The sequence below is a fragment of the Callorhinus ursinus genome, unplaced genomic scaffold, assembly GCF_003265705.2.
Source record: "Callorhinus ursinus isolate GAN/ISIS: 27379988/994484 unplaced genomic scaffold, GSC_fseal_2.0 scaffold58, whole genome shotgun sequence".
Lineage (NCBI taxonomy): Eukaryota > Metazoa > Chordata > Mammalia > Carnivora > Otariidae > Callorhinus > Callorhinus ursinus.
Window position 1 is genome coordinate 9,259,575 of NW_027397120.1, and position 17,156 is coordinate 9,276,730.

A 17,156-nucleotide genomic window follows, 5' to 3' on the forward strand; every position below is an offset into this window, starting at 1 on the left:
ATCTTTGAGAGGGACCAAAATTAGCCCTACTTTGCAATTCTCTACCCTCCATGCCACCTGCTGTCACAGCAATAAACCTAGATCATAGCTGATTCTGTACCTCCAAGGCTCAAAACCTTCAATGGTTCTCAACAATTCCAAAGGATAAACTCCAGCATTCCTTAAAATACCCCCAGTCCTCTTTTGCTGCAGTGTTTTCGCCAATTCTCTTCTCCTAAAATCTAAACCCAGCTTCCAAAGAGACTCTCTCTCCCCTATTTGTTTGCAGCAATATACTAATATGACTTTAGTAATTTTCTTAATAACCCAAGCCTGTAAAACAATCAAATAACATTAACTACCTCTAATTAAACAAAAAGAGTCCTACCTCTGGGCATAGCACTCACTGAAGTAGCACTATGAAGAGCTTTTAATTCCTTAAAGCAAATGCAAAGAATGTAAAAGTTTACAGCTAAGCAGAAGTCAAGTTGATAACGAAGAGGAGGTATTCAAATGTGTGACGGTTTTCTGGAAAGCATGCCCTAGGACGGAAGAGCTGAATTAGTGGAAATGTTTAATGTAATGAGAAAACCCTGACAAAGTATCAAAGAATCCTTTGGGCCAGTCGGGAGAGCAGAATTAGGTACAACAGGTGGATATTCCTGGGAGGCAGGTTTCAGCTCAAGTTCAAGGACGCCGGCAGGGAATGGGCACCCCTGAGCCATGCTGAGCTCACCCATGGGAGATGCTTGGGCCCCAGTCATAAGATAAGGGGCAGAGGAAATTATCTAACTGGTCGGTAAGTCTGACCAACTCTGAGGTCCCTTCCTAACGTTGGAGCCCGGCCGCAGAAGAGAAGACACGGAAACGCTCTGCTCAGAAAGAGACTGTGTCTGCATTTTAACTATCTTTCTAGTTAAAATTGGGGGGTGGGGTGAAATGTAATAATTGGGGAAACGTGGCATCGGAGAGGTGACATCTCTGCAAAATGCCCCTAAAGATCCTAAACTCCGAGGCTCCCAGGGCCCAGTGGCTTGCAAAGGACAACTGGCAACCATGGCTCTCCGACTCCACACTCATGATGCTTGCTCCGGCAAAGAAGCTTCTAGAACAGCTCCCAGCTCCCTTCCCACCAGGTGCCACTCTCACCCCTCCTAACAGAAGAGGAGGTCGGCTCCGTCAGAGGCCTGGAGGGAGATCGGGGTCGCCACGCGGCGGAGAGAGGGAGGCTCCGACCCGGGACGTGCAGCGGGCTGCCGGGTCCCGTTAGGAGAAGCCCCGCCGCCGGGGCCAAGGTCGTCCCGGACCCCCAGGACACCCGCCGCCAGCGTACTCACCAGCGCGCTGCCACGCAGCAGCCGAGCCGCCGCTGCCTCCATGAGTGGGGCAGGCCAAGTGGCTGTGCCAACCACACGAAGTCGCTACTCAGTGCCTCCTGGCCGCGCGCCAGCGCTTGGGGGCGGAGCCAGGGCCTCGCCCCCGCCCCGCCCCCAGCTCACCTCCCTGGCCCCGCCCCCTCGTGCCTACGGAACCGCAAGACAGACACACAGGCCCTCTTCACCTTTGCCCTGCGCACTGCTAACGCGAGACTTGGACAAGGCAGTGGGGCGGGAAGAGAATCGGAGACACAACAAACATGGCGGCGGCAGCGGCTGCGACGGTGACGAAGACAGCGGCGGCGGCGGCGACAGCGGCGTTAAACAAGGCAGTGGGAGTTACTCGGTGCGGTGGTCAGGTGGTAAGTAGCAGGCTTCCGGCTCGGACGGCGGCGACACAGCCGAGCAGGACGGTTAAGAAGGAGCGGCAGGAGGCGAGAGCCGGGTTAGCGGCGGGCCGGCTGACCCCACCCGGGACTCAGTCTCAGCGGAGGGTTGGGCGTGGTCGGTCAGTCGGCAGGGTCACGACCCGGTACGTTCCTGGCCCGAGTGCGGAATGTGCGGTCTCTCGGTTCCAGGAGCCCCGAGGGAGCGGTGCCTGTGGCCAGGAGCTGGAGACTCCTGGGTAGGGAGATGCCTCTCGCTCTGACAGGTGGTCGTGTGCGGGTCTCCGCGAGGTTTGCGTCTTCACCGGGTACCGGAACCTGGAGGTCAGCGGAGGCGCGAGTCTCCTGGGTGCTCCGAATCCTGATGAGGATGCTGCCCAGACGCCAGTCCTGGGCTGCTCCTTGGGAGGACTTTTAAAACGTCTGTCTGTTATCTAATGGTCCAGCCTGGGTTAGTTTGTACTGTTTGTGCACTCTAATTCTGCGGAGATGTGAGGTTTGGGGAGGGCTTTGCAGCAAAGACCTATTCAGGTTCATACAGGTTTAAGTCTCTCGGTAAACTGTAGTGCGGGTAGCCAAGCCGTGCACCTATTAAGTGCTCCTCTAACTGTGAATTTGAATTGAAGTTACACCGGTTCTAGCTACCACTAACTAACCACGTGGCTCATTTAGTGACCCCTTAATGTGCTGTTCAGAACCCTAAGGAGGAGTGACAAGCGGTAGAAGAAGTAAAGACACTTTAAATTGTGAGATCTAAGGAAATTCAGTTTAGAAGAAACAAAACTTATTTAAAACAAAATTTTAAACGTCTGGATAAATGGTATTAAAATTCCATTTGATTTTAATTGATGACGTGCCTTCAACACAGCTACAGTTTAATATATTGTTGGGAAATCGTTACAGGGAATTGAGAGATGTTTGGTATTTTTTTGCCCCTAGGGGTTCAAACTGTTTCCCAGAAAACCCTGTGTTTGAGGTTGTGATAGAGAGCATCATAAAGATGAGAATCAAATGTTCCCTTGTTGGGGGTGCCTGGAGGTTTTCTTTCTGACCCTTTCCCACAAATGTTTCCCTACAAGGCTAGTGCATTATTTTTATGCAACTATAATTGTTCAGTGCTAAGCCTGACCCTTTAAGTGTACAGTGCTGTGCACAAATGAAATTAATAACTTAAATTTAAGAAAGACATTAAGAGTTTGCCAAATATGAAATCTTAAGAAATCCGAGGGGGAGGAGTGGGAGTCAAATTAGTGCATGTTATTCTTTGGTGATTCTTTGGAGCTTTGTTGACCTGAGCCTGTTGCTTTGTTCTTTGATTATCTGTTAGATTAGTTTTCTTTTCTGGTAATGGTAAAATTGGCAGAAGTTATTTTCTTAGCTTATTAAACCTGTAGATGCTAATTAACTTTTTCTCATAAAGGTTTTGATTTGTGGTGTGCTTTTCTTTGCAGACCTCTGTATGGCTTTTCAATTTTAGTTGAAATTCCCTCCATGGCCTTTTGGAGTCCCTTGGTGTGTCTCCAGAGTATATTTCGATTACTCTACATTTCATCAATGTTGGAGTGGCAAGAAAAAAGAGGAACTGATTTGGGGTGAAAAGGTTAGAGTGTGTAGCTCCTGTTTTGGATATCTTTTAACTTTATTTTACTTTTACGTGTCATGTTTTCTGATCTCTCAAAGCTTTATAATGTCCCTTTTTGCGTTCAGAGAATTTTTTTTTTTCTGTAATCAGAGGAAATGTGCTCTAATTGTCTTTGAAGGTCCATGTTAACTCTCTATACTTAAATCAGTCCTCATTTGTTGGGCTTCACCATTGATGTGTATTCTATGGCAGAGTAAATCTTTCAGTGACCATAATTATTGGGCTATAAAAATAAGCACATCTATTGAACTGTAATCACTTTTTTTGTAGAGGCCTACCTAACCGCCAAATTAAGCTATTGTATAAGTAAGTTAGTTGCTAAGTATTCTACCTTATGGTTAGTAACCCCCAAATGGTACGTGAATAAAATAGATCTTTCTATTCCCTAATCGTGTTGTTCTCAAAATTCTCCCATAGCTTTTAAAAAAGATAGACTTGGGGAAGAAGGTAGGTTATAGAGATTCTTCTAGTTCTTATGTCACTGCTCTTTCATAGTTGTGGCTGTCTTCTAATTCACATCGTGGTGTCTGTTTTGTAAGTTCCTGGTTAAGAGGGTGTGTTTGTGTGTGTGAGAGAGAGAGTGTGTGTGAATCAACAACTTCCCATTTATAATGTGAGACTGAAGAACTAATATCAGAAGACTTCATACAAATAAATCCTTTATCAGAAACCAAGGAAAGTCAGAATAGTTTTAAGTTAGTGGCTTAAAGGTAAAGAGGTTTTTATGTTCTTCTGGGATAGCAAAACTTTTTTCTTAAATATTTCTTTACTTCACTAGTGTAGGTAGCGCCTGGTTGTTTTGTAAGAACCTTATTTTTGAGCCTTGAATGGATAATTTGGGAGAAACTATTATTGTAAAAATAGTTCAGGTACATTCTACCCAGTTTATACAGACATGTGCCTACACCTCATGGAATCCCATACTAGACCCAGCTTAACTTTAATCAGGTAATCACAGGGAGGACTCAAAAATTTTGCCATATCATAAGGAATGATAATCATACAGTATGGGAATAATTCTCTGGTTGATATAATTAGATATCATTTAGTAGAAAGAGTAGATCAGGCTAGGAATATACCACCCAAATCTGCAATAAAATTGGAGAACTCAAATGTTTCTTTTTCTGATGACATGATTTTACATATTGAAATTTGTGTAAGTTATTTTTTGACTAACAAGCTCCAAGATGTTAAATTCGTGGCTCACGGAAAAGATATCTTCAGTAAAAACATAGTTTGCTGATGTCCTAAAGTAGATTTTTATGGTATGTTTGCAAAGGTTTTTAAATTTATCAGGGTCTTAGGGGCATCTCTGGATTTCAGTTGATGTGTGGAGTTCTTAAACTTTCAGTCAGAGAGCGCCTGGGTGGCTCAGTCGTTAAGCGTCTGCCTTTGGCTCAGGTCATGATCCCAGAGTCCTGGGATCAAGCCCTACCTCGGGCTCCCTGCTCAGCGGGAAGCCTGCTTCTCCCTCTCCCACTCCCCCTGCTTGTGTTCCTGCTCTCGCTCTCTCTCTCTCTCTGTCAAATAAATAAATACAATTTAAAAAAAAAAACAAACTTGCAGTCAGAGACTGATGATTACTTTATTAAAGACAGGAAGATGTCTTGGATATAAAACCTTTACTTTCTTTTGATACTAGGAAGTCTGTAGTTTCACAGTTATTGTTCTTTTTCTATTTACTGTTGCTTAGAAATAGTGACTTGAGATGGAGAAAGCTGGATTTTGAACCAAAGGCTCCATTCACATTCAGGCAAGGGCCTGTCCTGGGCTGTGTGTGTGTGTGTGAGAGAGAGAGATGTGACGAAGGTCAGGTGAGCACAAAAAATGCTTAGGGATGGAATGACACTTAATTTTTAAGTGATTGCAGAATGTCTGAGGTTGAAAACCATATCAATATATTTAAAACTCTTAAGAACAGATTTTTTTTTTTCATATTTACAATGTTATCTTCCCTTTTTTCATTGGCATTCTTTTTTTTTTTTTTAAGTCCATCATGCATTATGATTGAAAATCAGCACACAATTTATGGCAGAGAACGCAGTGAAAGTTATAATGTGACAAGGTGATAATAGCCAAGACTGTCAAAATATGCCAGCCATGACATCCACAAAAGTAATTAGGCTCATTTGTGTTCTTAAAACTTGAGATGCATGTATAAAAATACCATTTTCTTTTGCTTGCTTACTGGCAATCTCATGCATTTTTTTTCTGCACTGTCACATGTTCTCCTGTAGCAGTGTTAGGCTTTCTAATTAGGAATTGGTAGGATTTATCTTGCTTATTGAAGCCTATCAAAGTATATTCAGATATTTTCCAGTGGAAACATCTCAGTTTTCATATGAACTGATTAGCAAGAAGTGATGCCAAGTTGCAAAGTAAATACCAGATTTCTTTCTTAATTACAACTTTTATAATTAGGACACAGACAATCTATAGGGCCTTACCAATCAGTCCTCATACTTTTACTTTTCTCCTTTTATTGTGGGGGCTCTTCCTTTAATGCTGTGTTGAGTAACAGTAGTCACAGCACTCATCCTGGTCGTACTTAACCTTGATTCTAAAGGGAATGCAGCTAAATTTTCTCCATTCATTGGTGTAGGTTTTTGGAAGATATCCTTTATCAGCTTGAGAAAGTTAAACATTCCAAATTTGAATAAATGATTACTGTTATTTCCTTGCCCCTAGTGTTGCCTTTGGACTCAGATGACAATCCTATTGTTTTTCTTATGTGGGTGGACTGTCTTTTTTTTTTCTAGGAAGTTTTATATTCTCTTTGTCTTCTTTGAGGTTTTAAAATTTCAAAATGTGTCTAAGTGTTTTATTATCATATACTGTTTTGCATTCTATGATCCTTTTCCATCTGAAAGGAGTCTTTAATTTTGGAAATTTCTTGATTGCTATTTTTTAAAAAACCATTTCTCTTTGTTTACATTTGTTTTTCTGAAACTCATTTTAGAACTCTGCTGTATTTCTTACCTTTTAATGCATATTTTTACATTGTTTCCCACCTCTGTGTGTTCTGTTGTCCTTCTTTCCTTTTCCTTTTATTGAGATACGATGTTACTACAGATTATTGTTGATCTTAATCTTCTACAGATTATTGTTGATTTTATTCTTAATAATCTGGCTCACTCCCCCCCCCCAACCAGAGGGCAAATTTTTTTTTTTAATTTCATTTATTTATTTGACAGAGAGACAGCGAGACAGGGAACATAAGCAGGGGGAGTGGGAGAGAGAAGGAAGCCTGATGTGGGCTTGATCCCAGGACCCTGGATTGTGACCTGAGCTGAAGGCAGATGTATAACCGACTGAGCCACCCACGTGCCTCCAGAGAGCAAATTTTAAAGGACAAATGAACAGAATCAACAGTAGTCACAGAACAAATAGTAATACACTGATTTGGGAGCAGAGGGAACCAGTTCAGATAAGCCTGGTAAGATGAGAAAAAGCAACTGAAACAAATTTGTTCAGAAACCAACAATAATCCTTAAAATTAAGAAAGTTGAGCCAGACCAAAGCAGGTGATTTAAAGAGGTAGCGTAAAAGAGTAAAATAAGATATGAGTTTGGGAAATTACAATTTGGGCTATATGGATTACTGAGATGAAGGTAGACCATGTTCGTTTCATTGTAACTAAAACGAGAGCTTACAAGGCTCAGTTGATGAGCTGATTGATAGAAAAAGGGAAAAAACTGAATCTGGGACAGAGGAATGTTTTGACCCGAGGTATAACCATTTTTTGCTGCACAAATAGCCGAGAACATGCCATATACTACAGGTGTTGGGAGATACTTTACATATAGATACTTGTAAAACTTAAAACAGCACTGCCAGTTGGTATTATTATTACATTTTACAAAATAAGAAACTAGAGCTGAGAGAAGTTTCTGTTCAGAGTCTTCAAGCTAGTAAGTTTGGCCTAATACTGTAATACTCTGTTCATCCAAAGGATAGACTTTGAGTGGCCTCAGTTTTCTAGAAAATGGTGAAAAGTGGTAGTGATAATAATACCTTTTAAAAACCCCTAGACATCTTCTAAGAAGGGTGGAAAAGAACTGTTCACAAATGTTGCATTGTTCAAGAACAATGCAAATTTGGTCACCTGCACATTCTTATTTGGATAAATATGTTCAGAATAAAGAACAAGTTAACTGTGAGGAGAGAGGAAGACAAGAAATACAGAAATTAAATAAATCAGTAAACAAGAGAAACCAAAAACAGCCCTTCATTAGTGCCTAAAATATCACTGCATTGTTGTACAGTACAGTACCCTACAGGAGGAACATAGTCAAGGGCTAGTCTATATCTAGTAGAGTGCTAGTTAAGTTAGGTAAAAACAGAAGTTTTGGTCTTAAAACATCAGTCAAGCTACTGTCAGTTGGGAAATGTGCTGTCGGTGAAGCCCTCTCATTTCTCAACTCCACAGTTCTTTCTTTGGAAAACAGGCTGAAAAGTACTCAGAGTAGTCCAGACATTCTCAAAGAAGAAGAACATAACTGGTGGACTTAAATGACTGAGATATTAAGATTTTTATTATTAGGACTGGGTGGTATTGGTGTGAGGCTAGACAAAAATAGACCAGTGGAACAGAATAGAGAATCCAGAAATAGGGTCACATATATATAATCACCTGATGTAGAAAGGTGGTAATAGAGTCTAGTGGAGAAAGGCTGGTCTATGAAATGCATGTTGCTAGACAGTTGGTTCTCTCTTTGGAAGAAAGTATATTTCAACTCTTAAAGTATACATACACAAAGCTCTGTTCCAGATAAAAATATGAAAGGTAAAAAAAAATAGTAAAGCTTTTAGAAGAAACTGCAGAACATCTTCAAGGAAGATGTTGGCAAGGACACAACTCTAAATGTAAAGGAAAGAAATGGGTCAGTTGGACTATGTTAAGAACTTCCGTTTATTGGGTTATCTTAAAGAAAGTGAAAAGGCAACCAAAGAGTGAGAGAAGACACTGAAAATATACGTATCTGATAAAGAGCTCATATCTAGAATATTATAAAGAACTCTTAGATATTAACTAGAAAAAGACAGAAAACCTAATAAAAAATGAGCAAAAGACTTGAACAGATACTTCACTGGGTATGAAAATAGAGGGTATCTCTGTGGCTAATTAACATAAAAAGTATACAACTTCATTAGTTATCAAGGAATGGAAATGAAAACCAATGTGATACCGTGCACCCACTGGAATGGCTGAAATGAAAAAGGCAAAAAATAACCTGTGTGTTGGCAAGGATATGGAAGAACAGAGTTCTTGTTCATTGCTGATGGGAGTGTAAATTGTCATAAGCACTTTGAAAAACCATTTTGCATTGTCTAAAGGTGAATATATGCAAGCCCTGTGACAGCAATTTCAGAAGTCAGGGTAGTGGGGCCCTTGCCGGGGCTCTGGGGGACCAGTACTGGAAGGGTCCATCTTGGGATGCTGGTGGCCTTCTGTTTCCCGACGTCGGTCAGACTTCATGGATATGTTCACTTTGTGATGACTTGTTGAGCTCTACCCTTAGGATTTATGTGCTCTTCTGTGTGTATGCCGTGCTTTGAGAGAAGTTCAGCATATATGTTGAGAAGTGACTGATCTTTAGCTTTAGATTCCATTCCACTGGCTTTTAAAGATGAGGACTTTTTAAGATAGAAATTACTTATTAATAATAGTTGGAGTTTAGGGAAAAAAATGAGCAGAAGACATATTTAAGAAGACCTTGTACATTTGCATAAAAATTTTTACTGGGAGAAAAGACCTTTGTCTCCTAGGTGGTTCTTACTAGAAAACTTTTTGGTTATTTGATTTCTGAATTTGGGCCATAAACCTATGTGAAGACCAGTTTAGTTTGTGATAACAGAATCTCATAGGAGATTTTCCTCTACATTAGCATCAGAATTTTTTTTTTTTTTGCAATAATCATAGGGGTGCATATATAGTTTAGAATTAGTTTTCTTAAATTTTCTTTTTAAAAATTATTTATTTTTTATTATGTTCAGTTAGCCAGCATATAGTATATCATAAGTTTTTGATGTAGTGTTCAGCGATTCATTTTTTGTTTTCTTTCTTAATTTTTCCCCTCATTCTCAGAGTGAATAGGATGACGTGTGGTGGTAGAGGTGGTGATTCGGATTTCCAAGGCAGAGGTCAGGAAACTATAGCCTATAGGCTTATCCTGGCTCAAGGCCTGCTTCTGTAAAGCCTTATTTTGGAACATAGCCATACTTAATTTGTTCACACATTATTTGTGGCTGCTTTTAGCTAAAATGACAGAGTTGAATAGTTGGGACAGAGACCTCATGACCTGCAAAACCTAAAATACTACTGTCTGGCCTTTTTACAGAAAAGGGTTGCCAACCCCCTGTTCTAGAGCACCTATTTCTAGAGCATTCATGCGAACCCTATGATTTGAGAGCCTTTGCTGTCTGAAATGATAGTCACTGGCCATATATAGCTATTTCCATTTAAATTAATTAAGGAAAATAAAAAACTCAGGTCATTTGTATTAGCCACATTTGAAGTGCTCGTTGCTATGTGTGGCAAGTAGAACTCTATTGGACAACACAGATATGTAACATGTCCATCTAGAAAATTTTCTTTGGCCTCGATTGAGCCACTTTTTTTTTTTTAAACTGTCTCCTTCATTGATAATCCCTGCTGCTGTGCCTATTTCTTTCATGTGGACTTATTTTCTCTTTTTTTCAGTCTTTGTAATTTTTTTCCATCCTCTTAAGACTGAGTTTGGTCCCAGTTTATTTAAATATTAATTATAGTAAATTTTCACAATTTTCTCTGTGTTCTCTCGTTCACCAAGAAAATAAGATATTTGATGGCAGGTACTGTATTCTCTGTTGCTTTGTACGGTGCCTTGCACATAGTAATCTTTGTCACTGTTGTTTTGATATATACTGGATCTCCCTAAATAGTGTGAAATTATTTCAGTTTTTTCCCCCTAGGCATAACAAACTGTAAACTTCAAAAGAAAAAAGAAAAAAAGGATAAAGCAAAGATGGGTGAAAAGAAACCAGAGCCTTTGGACTTCGTGAAGGATTTCCAGGAGTATCTGACTCAGCAGACTCATCATGTGAACATGATTTCTGGATCAGTTAGTGGGGACAAAGAAGCAGAGGCTCTTCAGGGAGGTAGACTCATCTTAATACTATTAAATAATTCATTTTTCATAAATATATTAATACTTGTGTGTAGTTATCTGTACGGTGAAGACCACTAATCACTAATGTGAATCATTCCATTTTTACTTAGACACAGGGCAATTTGTTTTCCTTTTTAAACATGTCAGATTTTAGTTGAGGGAGAATGAAACTTCCCAAGGGCCCAACATAGTCTAGAGAGGCATTATGGTCTTGTTGGAAGGTTAGGAATTCTAAATATCCTTCCCATCTTCTAAGTTCTATTAGCTAACAGTAGACCCGAGGAACCCAATGCAGGTAGAGAGCATCAGCTTCACTACACAAAGGATTTGGCCAGTGAGAAATCTGGATTAGACCAGAGACACAATAGGGGTTTCTTTTTCTTCTCTCTTGAAATGAAGAAAGGGCTGACCGTGTTTACTTCTCTAGACAGAGAACCAGAATAGGGAAAGCAGCGACCCTCTTGAGCCTGCTACAGATAGACTTTTGTCTGGTTTGCTTACCACACAGACTGGAATCTGTTCCTGAACGGAGCTCAGGGGTCAACAGACTACAGCCCATGGGCCCCATCTGGACTGCGAATTGTTTTTGTATGACCGGCGGACCAAGAGTGATTTCTACATTTTAAAATGGGGAAAAAAAATCAAAAGAATACTATAATATGTGCAAATTATATGAAATTCAGACTTCAGCATCCATAAAGTTTTATTGAAACATAGCCACACTTGCTTGTTTACATATTTCCTGGAGCTGTTTTTGTGCCATAACAGTGAAGCTGAGTAGATCTGGTAGAGAACAGATGGCCCACAAAGCCTAAGGTATTTAGTATCTTATCATCATGGGAAAAGTTTGCTGACCCTAATGTAGATAGTCTGTGGCCTTGTTGTCCAGGAACTAGCAGCAGAGACCAGGCATCACCTGGGAGCTTGTTAGAAGTGTAAATTGTCAGTCCCCACCGCAGATCTACTGAATCAGGATTTGTGTTTTAATAAGCTCCCCACATGATTAATATACACATTGAATTTTGAGAGTCACTGGCTTGGGAGAGAAATCGAAGATGGGGACACCGAGCCTTGTCCCTCCAATGTAGTGGCACCGCTGGATATTGGATTTGCACCCACCAGTAAAATCACTTCTCCTCGTGAAGCGGGGGAGGAAACAGTGGAGGAGGGGCTTGACTTGTTCATACCAGTACTGCTATTTCCTGGGGATAGAGTAGAAGTGTTTTTCCCAAGAAGTTGTGGGAATAAAAATGTCCCTCCTGAAACTCTAGTGTACAGATTCCTGGACTGAGATTCAAGAGACCAGGGTTGTAGTCCGCACTGCTTGCTGGTTTTCCTGATAATGAACACTTGCTCCTTCAGTTTCTTTATAGATACAAAGAAGCAGTTGGGTTAAATTAAAAGCAAAGGGCTAGACAAATATCTTTTAGCTTTCAAATTCTTACAGTTCTAACATTCAGAGGTATCAGATATAGTATCTTCCTTTATGTGCCTAGTTAGAATTTTAAGATCCTAAATGCATCCCAGAATCTAGACCATGTATAAACCAAATAAAACAGGGCAAAACTCAACATTAATTGCTTTAGATGACAGTAAACTGACTTAGGATTTGGGGAAATTATCATGACTGCCGATTATAATACTTGTAGAAGTGGCTAGGATCTTAAACGTGTATTGCTTTGCCATTATGGGTTACTCCCCTCTGTTCTCCAGACCTGTCAAAAAAAGGATAATGCCCTATTCTCTTCTTCAGAAACATGTTGAGGACTGATAAAATTTATGTGTAAGTAATTTGAGGTCCCCCTATAAAAGGTTCTCAACAGAATACTGCTTTCGTATGAAATTAACCTCTGTTCAGAAAGTCTGTATTTTCTGAGTTAGGTTTTGTGCTAAGTAAGCTGTCAATTTATGAAAGATTTTCTACCACTCAAGACTAAAATGCTAAATTGAGTTGATTCTGAGATGCATAATTTTTTTTGCTACACTTTGTTTATAGCTGGAACAGATGGTGATCAGAATGGACTTGATCACCCATCTGTTGAAGTTTCCCTGGATGAAAACTCAGGAATGTTAGTAGACGGGTTTGAAAGGACCTTTGATGGGAAGCTCAAGTGTCGGTACTGCAACTATGCCAGCAAAGGAACAGCCCGGCTTATCGAACATATTAGAATCCACACAGGTAATGGCGAAATGGCTGGAGAAGGCATTTCTTTGGGGGCAGGAGAGGGGCCAAGGAAGGCAAGTTGATCTGATGTATAAGTAGTTCTGATAGTTTAAAGTTGAAGGTTGATACAAGGTATGAATAAACGGAGAAGTTACTCCATTTTTTCAAAACATTGGCATAACAAGATACAAATGGGAAGTAAGGCCCCTTCTAGAGCTCCCCCTTCCTTAGCCATCTTTCTTCTTGATCCACATCCTCTCTTACCATCTGTCTGCTTCTAAGGCTGGGCAGGTTAATGCCGAAGGTAGTGTGAAGTGATAAAATGTTTTCATCTTTATCCTTCTAAGTATGTTTCAGTTGCCGACCGGGGACAGGGCTTTTATACAGTTGCAGACTGCACCGCTAACCCTTAGGGCTCACCTTAGTCCTCCCACCTTCTGAGAAGCCCTCTTAACTATGCCCTGCCCTGGCCCAGGACCTGGTCGGATGTCCCATTCGTTTGCCCTGTGGGGTCTCATGCTGTGTCTGAGGACAAGGCTCATGTCAGGGCCATGTTTGTGCCCGCAGAGCCTAACAGAGCATCGGACACATAGTAAGGACTCCGTACTTATTTGTTATGTGATTGACTCCAAATATTTATTTTACATATTTGCGCCATTTTCAGCTAACGGCACTGACTACAGTTGTCCCTTTTGGCAACTGAAGAGGAGAGGAGGAAGGTAGAGGTGAAGCACTGGCCATTTTGAAGGAACACTTTGCATAATTCATATTTGGACTGGGAAGCTCATTTCCCTTTTGAGCTTTCTATTTAATAGAATAACTTTTTAGAAAAGTTTTTTTGTATTTTTCCCTGAGGAAGGGGTATTTGTGTGTGAATATGTTTGAAGAAGTGTTCATGTATAGATGTGCTCAAACATAACTGACGTGTACTTTTGATAAAATCATTATTATGTAGGGAATATTATTGTCAGTTTTGCTACTCTTTCCCCAGATGCCAGTTGAAGCCATAACAATTTCTACAGTATACTGACTAATAGAACATATCTATAGATCTCAGATTGTTGCTGATGAGTTAAGGCTTTAAGTTGACAGGTTTCTTTGCAAAGAAACCTGATCAGTTTCTAAGTCTAATGAATGGACAACACATGAAACTTTCCATAAATGAGCTACTCTTGCAGTTTCTCCCCCATTTTTCTTTTTAAACAGGTGAGAAACCTCATAGATGTCACTTATGCCCATTTGCATCTGCTTATGAGCGTCATCTGGAAGCCCACATGCGTTCCCATACAGGAGAAAAACCATACAAATGTGAATTATGTTCCTTCCGCTGCAGTGATCGAAGTAACCTGTCCCATCATCGAAGGCGCAAGCATAAAATGGTACCAATTAAAGGTACTAGGTCTTCCTTAAGCAGCAAGAAAATGTGGGGAGTTTTACAGAAGAAAACAAGCAATCTGGGCTATAGCAGAAGAGCATTAATCAATTTAAGTCCACCTTCCATGGTGGTTCAGAAGCCAGACTACCTTAACGATTTTACCCATGAAATCCCAAATATCCAGACTGACTCCTATGAAAGTATGGCAAAAACCACATCAACTGGTGGCCTACCAAGGGACCCCCAAGAACTCATGGTTGACAACCCTTTAAATCAGCTCTCAACCCTGGCAGGACAGTTGTCTAGTTTGCCACCAGAAAACCAAAACCCTGCATCTCCTGATGTAGTTCCCTGCCCTGACGAGAAGCCTTTCATGATGCAGCAGTCCTCTGCCCAAGCAGTGGTTGCTGCCGTGTCAGCAAGTATTCCTCAGAGCTCCTCTCCCACGAGCCCGGAACCTCGGCCGTCACACAGTCAGAGGAACTATAGTCCGGTGGCAGGTCCGAGCAGTGAACCAAGTGCCCACACGAGTACTCCCAGCATAGGAAACAGCCAGCCGAGCACTCCAGCTCCGACCCTCCCGGTCCAGGACCCGCAGCTTCTACACCACTGCCAGCACTGTGATATGTACTTTGCCGACAATATCCTTTACACTATTCATATGGGATGTCATGGGTATGAAAATCCTTTTCAGTGTAACATATGTGGTTGCAAATGTAAAAACAAGTATGATTTTGCTTGTCATTTTGCAAGGGGACAGCATAACCAACACTGATTGAAAATAATCACATTATGCTTTACTTGGTTTTACCTTTTTGTGTTTTATAGTTTTGTTTATTGGGTTTTTTTTTTTCCGGGGGGGGGGTCATTCCTAATAAGGTGTCTGCTAATTTAAAGTCTATATATTTATAGAATATAAGTTTGTCAGTGGAAACAAAAAAAAAAATTTTTTTTTTTCTATAAAAATCTGGTCAGGCTCATTTATGTATTAGAGCAGTGAGACACGTTGGTGTCTGTTTTTTCCTTTCACTTAGTTGAGAACTGGAGTGCAATCATAATCCTAACAGGTATTCATTTACATTTCCCATACTTACGGTCCATAAACACTTCAGAGCTTACTGATACTCTTGTATTTCAACATATACATTCAGCTAGATATTACTTCTGCCATATTCAACATGGTAGAATTACTGTCTCTTACAAAGTCTATTACAGTTTATTTCAGTGTTTAGTAGAGGAATTGCCTTTAACCTTGTTCTTTGTCAACGTGCTGTTTCATTCACATTGCTGAATGTTCACAGTACTTTCATTTCACCTGATAATCACAGAGCTATTTAGTGTAGCAGATCCTTCTTTTTTTTTTTTTTTTTTCCTTAAGGGGAAATGTAAAACAGGTCATTCTTTTTAAATTCAAGTTATAAAAATATGAGGCAAAAGTTCTGAAAAGAAATCGAAACCTACATTGAAAAATGGGTTTAATACTTAAAATACCTGTTTGTTCAATTTCTAGTTTAAATATGTCAGTTTTCCATTGGATTCTTTTTATTCTGGTTTATTGTAAAAACCACATGAAATGCTAGAAATATCAGGATTATCTCTAAAGATGCCTTTTTTTTTAATTTGCATCTTTCATTTAAATTCTTCACTCTGACATTATTATTAGTGTCAGGTGAGGTTGACAAGTATACTGAGAATCTGTTATTCCTCTTATTCCTTTGATGACCAAAGAGGTACAGTGGTAGTCATCTACCTTATTCCTTGGAAATGCAGTCCTTCAAAAGAAAAAAAAAAAATCTCTGAAGTTTCCATTTCTTGCCTTCTATCCATTTACTGCCTGTAATTTCCAAGAAGAGGTGGGTATAGAAACACATGGGAAAATAGGATGGTGAAGTAATACTTAAAAAAATGAGAACGTGTGTCCACCAAAACAAATTCTGGTTTTCCCTTCAGAATTGGCCATTTAAAATATTTTCTGTGAATTCAGCTTGTAATGCTTATTTGCAGTTCTGCCAGTTTTTCAAGGATAGTGACAAAACTAGAGACTGATTGAATCGTCGCCTTAGTAGGAAAGGGTACAAAAGTGGGAAAATAGATATAAAATGCATTTAAATGTGATAATTTGTTTACAAAAATATGACTTACTAAACCTAGAATAATTTTGAATAGGAGGCTATTGTTTTTATATTGTGTAATAACTAGCTTACTCTAAGAGAGCTTGGTCAAACAATAAAATATATTGTTACTAACTGTTGGTTTCTGTGTACTTTGGAAAAGTTTCATTTTTAATTTGGTCCAAATCTTGGAAGTGTTGCTAATCGGCTTCTTAAAGAGAATACCCTAACTATGAAGCATTTATTAAGCAAAAAGGACTTACACTCTTCTATAGCAAATAAAAAGGGAAATGTTGACAGTAGGCGTTCACCAAAACCCCCACGTGCCAAGTTAATGGATCTTCTGCCCTTCTTTCCAAATGCTAGAAAGCCATTAAAATGAGTTCTCGTGGTTTAATATCCAGTCAAAACTAACCTCAACAGCATTGTTCAAAGAGCAGCAAAGAGTCTGTCAAAACTATAAATAACTCTCTCCCTTGTCAAATCTGGGGCTTCTGAATCTACAGTTGTGTTTCTCTTGTTGCTTAAATCACTCATTGCTCAGATCAGCTTGAATGCAACCATTTCCAAATGTGGAACTTGGCTCTAGTATTTATTTATTGCCAGAAACAAACAGGTTGCTGTCATTTGGAAGCTTTTGTAATTATTTTCTTCCTTCTCACTTTTATTCTTCACATAAAAGCAATACCCCAAGATAGAAAATGAAAGCTTTCATTAAAGAGAGAGAACCCTCTTGTTAAAACCAGTTTCTTAACTCTATATTCTGGGCCAAATAGTGACACTTTTTTTCTGGCAACTAAAGATAGATGTTTTGAAGGTACATTTTAATTTAAACAGAAAATATCTTTTTTCATAATTAAACTAGAATGTATAATTCTAATTTTCCTATGACTTAAAAGAGCACAGTTGGTATCCCAAAGGTGTCAATGCTTGAGAGCTACAACTAATTCTAAATGCACTAAAGTTTTTGAA

At 39.8% G+C, this 17,156-nt stretch overlaps 2 protein-coding genes across 8 annotated transcripts in view; one reads left to right on the plus strand and one right to left on the minus strand.

Annotated features, from left to right (window-relative positions):
• Window positions 1-1,441, minus strand: part of ACADSB (acyl-CoA dehydrogenase short/branched chain) — a 34,132-nt gene extending 32,691 nt beyond the window's left edge. The window contains exon 1 of one of the 2 annotated variants that reach the window (XM_025880306.2): window positions 1,317-1,441. In XM_025880306.2, the coding sequence (XP_025736091.1) occupies window positions 1,317-1,358 (42 nt within the window). In that variant the 5' untranslated portion in view covers window positions 1,359-1,441. The remainder of the gene's footprint in view (window positions 1-1,316) is intronic. The other variant, XM_073884727.1, reaches the window with a different exon arrangement.
• Window positions 1,357-16,319, plus strand: IKZF5 (IKAROS family zinc finger 5). 6 transcript variants are annotated; one of them, XM_025880253.2, is made up of 5 exons: window positions 1,587-1,717; window positions 3,193-3,341; window positions 10,324-10,523; window positions 12,531-12,713; window positions 13,905-16,319. In XM_025880253.2, the coding sequence occupies exons 3-5, from the start codon at window positions 10,391-10,393 to the stop codon at window positions 14,846-14,848; spliced, it is 1,260 nt and encodes a 419-aa protein (XP_025736038.1). In that variant the 5' UTR covers window positions 1,587-1,717; window positions 3,193-3,341; window positions 10,324-10,390; the 3' UTR covers window positions 14,849-16,319. The 6 variants fall into 6 exon arrangements, with proteins under 6 accessions (XP_073740824.1, XP_073740827.1, XP_025736038.1 ...); XM_025880254.2 differs by having other exon boundaries at window positions 10,338-10,523; XM_073884725.1 differs by lacking the exon at window positions 1,587-1,717 and adding an exon at window positions 1,737-2,192 and having other exon boundaries at window positions 10,338-10,523.
• The last annotated feature ends 837 nt before the right edge of the window (window positions 16,320-17,156 follow it).

Excerpts from the sequence above, each read along its gene's own strand:
- IKZF5 (XM_073884723.1), top strand. The coding sequence starts at position 1,357 with ATGAGTGGGGCAGGCCAAGTGGCTGTGCCAACCACACGAAGTCGCTAC. Across the intron at positions 10,524-12,530 it reads AGCAGAGGCTCTTCAGGGAG|CTGGAACAGATGGTGATCAG; the intron begins GTAGACTCATCT and ends CTTTGTTTATAG. Across the intron at positions 12,714-13,904 it reads ACATATTAGAATCCACACAG|GTGAGAAACCTCATAGATGT; the intron begins GTAATGGCGAAA and ends CTTTTTAAACAG.